This window comes from Austrofundulus limnaeus, unplaced genomic scaffold (genome assembly GCF_001266775.1).
Source record: "Austrofundulus limnaeus strain Quisiro unplaced genomic scaffold, Austrofundulus_limnaeus-1.0 Scaffold1320, whole genome shotgun sequence".
Lineage (NCBI taxonomy): Eukaryota > Metazoa > Chordata > Actinopteri > Cyprinodontiformes > Rivulidae > Austrofundulus > Austrofundulus limnaeus.
In genome coordinates this window covers 70158-72284 of record NW_013953722.1, presented here as the reverse complement: position 1 = coordinate 72284, position 2127 = coordinate 70158, and the positions used below count along the sequence as shown (strand labels likewise).

General features: G+C 39.1%; 1 protein-coding gene across 1 annotated transcript in view; it reads right to left on the bottom strand.

Annotated features, from left to right (window-relative positions):
* Positions 1 to 1639, bottom strand: part of LOC106534970 (peptidyl-prolyl cis-trans isomerase FKBP14) — a 4626-nt gene extending 2987 nt beyond the window's left edge. Inside the window, exon 1 of the mRNA XM_014031796.1 lies at positions 1356 to 1639. Within this exon, the coding sequence (XP_013887250.1) occupies positions 1356 to 1549 (194 nt within the window). The 5' untranslated portion in view covers positions 1550 to 1639. The remainder of the gene's footprint in view (positions 1 to 1355) is intronic.
* Positions 1640 to 2127: the final 488 nt, after the last annotated feature.

Sequence of the window (2127 nt, the reverse complement as noted above, 5' to 3'; positions counted from 1 at the left end):
ATCAAAGTAAATCACCTGAGTTTTTCTAGTGACCCCTTAAAGAGATAAGGTGCCATGAAGAACATTATTTTATCTGCCTTTGCTCCAAATTTGATAATGATTTGAAACGTCGAAGTATGTTTTTTTTAAATCCGGAACAGCGCTTGTTACATAGTGTGTTGACGCTCATCTTCGTCACGACACATTTAACACACTGTCGTTGGTTGAGGAGCTTTGTTTACAAAACAGATGTCCACATGGTTTTTAAATTGTTTTAATTCCCTTATGTTCTAAGACACGTTAAGTTGATTTGATGCTGCAGTTTGCCTTGTAATATTATTTTATACCTTTTCTGCTACTTTTGATTTGGCTATTATTAAGTTTTATTAGGTTTTTAAGGATACAAGATGCTTCCTACAAAAACCAGAATGTGAATCTTCTCCTAAAATTTCATGGTGATATCTTGAACACTGAGGAAGTTAAGAGTATAAATAGACAAGAACAAGGTGAAATGGGTTCTGCTGTGAACTGCAGCAAGAAAACATGAGCTGATTTCACCTAAACAAACATCAATAACTTCCCTCATACTTCAGATAATCAGCATGATTTTGGTGTTATTTTGTTTGGTTTGAAATGTTCTTTTGGAATCCGCTGTCAGATTTAATAATGGTGTAGGATTAAAAACTTATCCACGTCCCTGAAGTATATTTAATTTAATAGCAGCTCCCACCAATGCATCTGAACATTTGACAGACAAAAAAAAAAAGGACCAACATGGACAGGATGCGACTGTATTAGAGCTCAGGTTGAGATGGGTTTGGACATGTGAGGGGGACAGTGAGAAGGAAGAAGGAAGACTGCTGAGAGGTTCATGGATGTGAAGGTGGATWTGCAGAGGKTTGGTGTAACAGAGGATGCTGGGGRTGAGATGGAGGCACATGATCCACACCTCCACAGAGAAAACAGATGAACATGTGCTGTAGTCTTTATAGAACTCTACCATACCAGACACTTTAATTAGGAACATAATTGCATTTAATGAAAAAAATCTCAGTTTGGATACAGATGTAATATTTTAATGCTAGTTTGACTTATTTTCTTTTTTTTCACAGCATACCTCCACATGCAGTAAACTGATGTAATCACTCCCACTTTAAACCTTCTGTCACATCTTATTATTCCTTATCAAAACATCCTGGTTTATAACCCCTTATTTAAACTTTGAAACTGTTTGATCACCCTGKTTGGGTCACATTTCTGATATTCCGAACTAAAAGCTGTGCACACAAMGAGCCATTATTAAATTAGGCGAATTGACCCTTTAACTTTGCATCAAAGCATTAACTAGTGTTGTTAATCTAATCTTTGACCAATACCTGGAGTAAAACATGGTCCCGTTCGCAAAGAATCCGTCGTGATGCACCAGCAGCATGTCTCCATACTTGGACTTCCTGCGACAGATGAAGGGTCTGTGCAGGACCTCCGTCTTCAGCTCGGCCTCAGGCAGCTTCCCGCCGCTGACAGAGACCAGGGCGGAGGAGCAGAGCCAGCTCAGCGCGACCACCAGCATGCTGACACCTTCAACTTCAGGTGTGTGGGGGGCAACAGTAGAAAACAAGCAGCTGCTCTTCTCTCTACGTGGCAGAGACGCTTCCCGGCTGTAAGACKGATCTGATTGGCTGCTTCCCACATAAGCCCCACCCACAACCACTCCTACTTTATAATAAAAACCCTCTTCTTTGTTGTCATACTGCACTTTATTACATAGTCATGCAGAAACACATCGACTCATCTTTCTGAAATCATTCACATGTAACTTTTCATGCTGCTTGAAGGATCACCTTTTGTTTCTTTCTTTTTATTTTCATTTTTCTTCCACAGTGAACTTTCAAAGCAGTTAAAGCAGACTGTTGTGCACTGATTTACATGCATGATCACAACTCATAAATATATGTTCTGCAACACATTGCACAGGAAATAACACATTCACACAACCTTGATCTGCATTCCACTGTGGTTTATGGCACCTGTAATTCTTTTTTYCCACCCCTGTATTAAAGAGAACATAGCTTATTTCTGCATTAACAGTCAGCAAGTCATACACATTCTAAGGGTTTCTATAATACAGTCAATACATTCTTAAAAAYA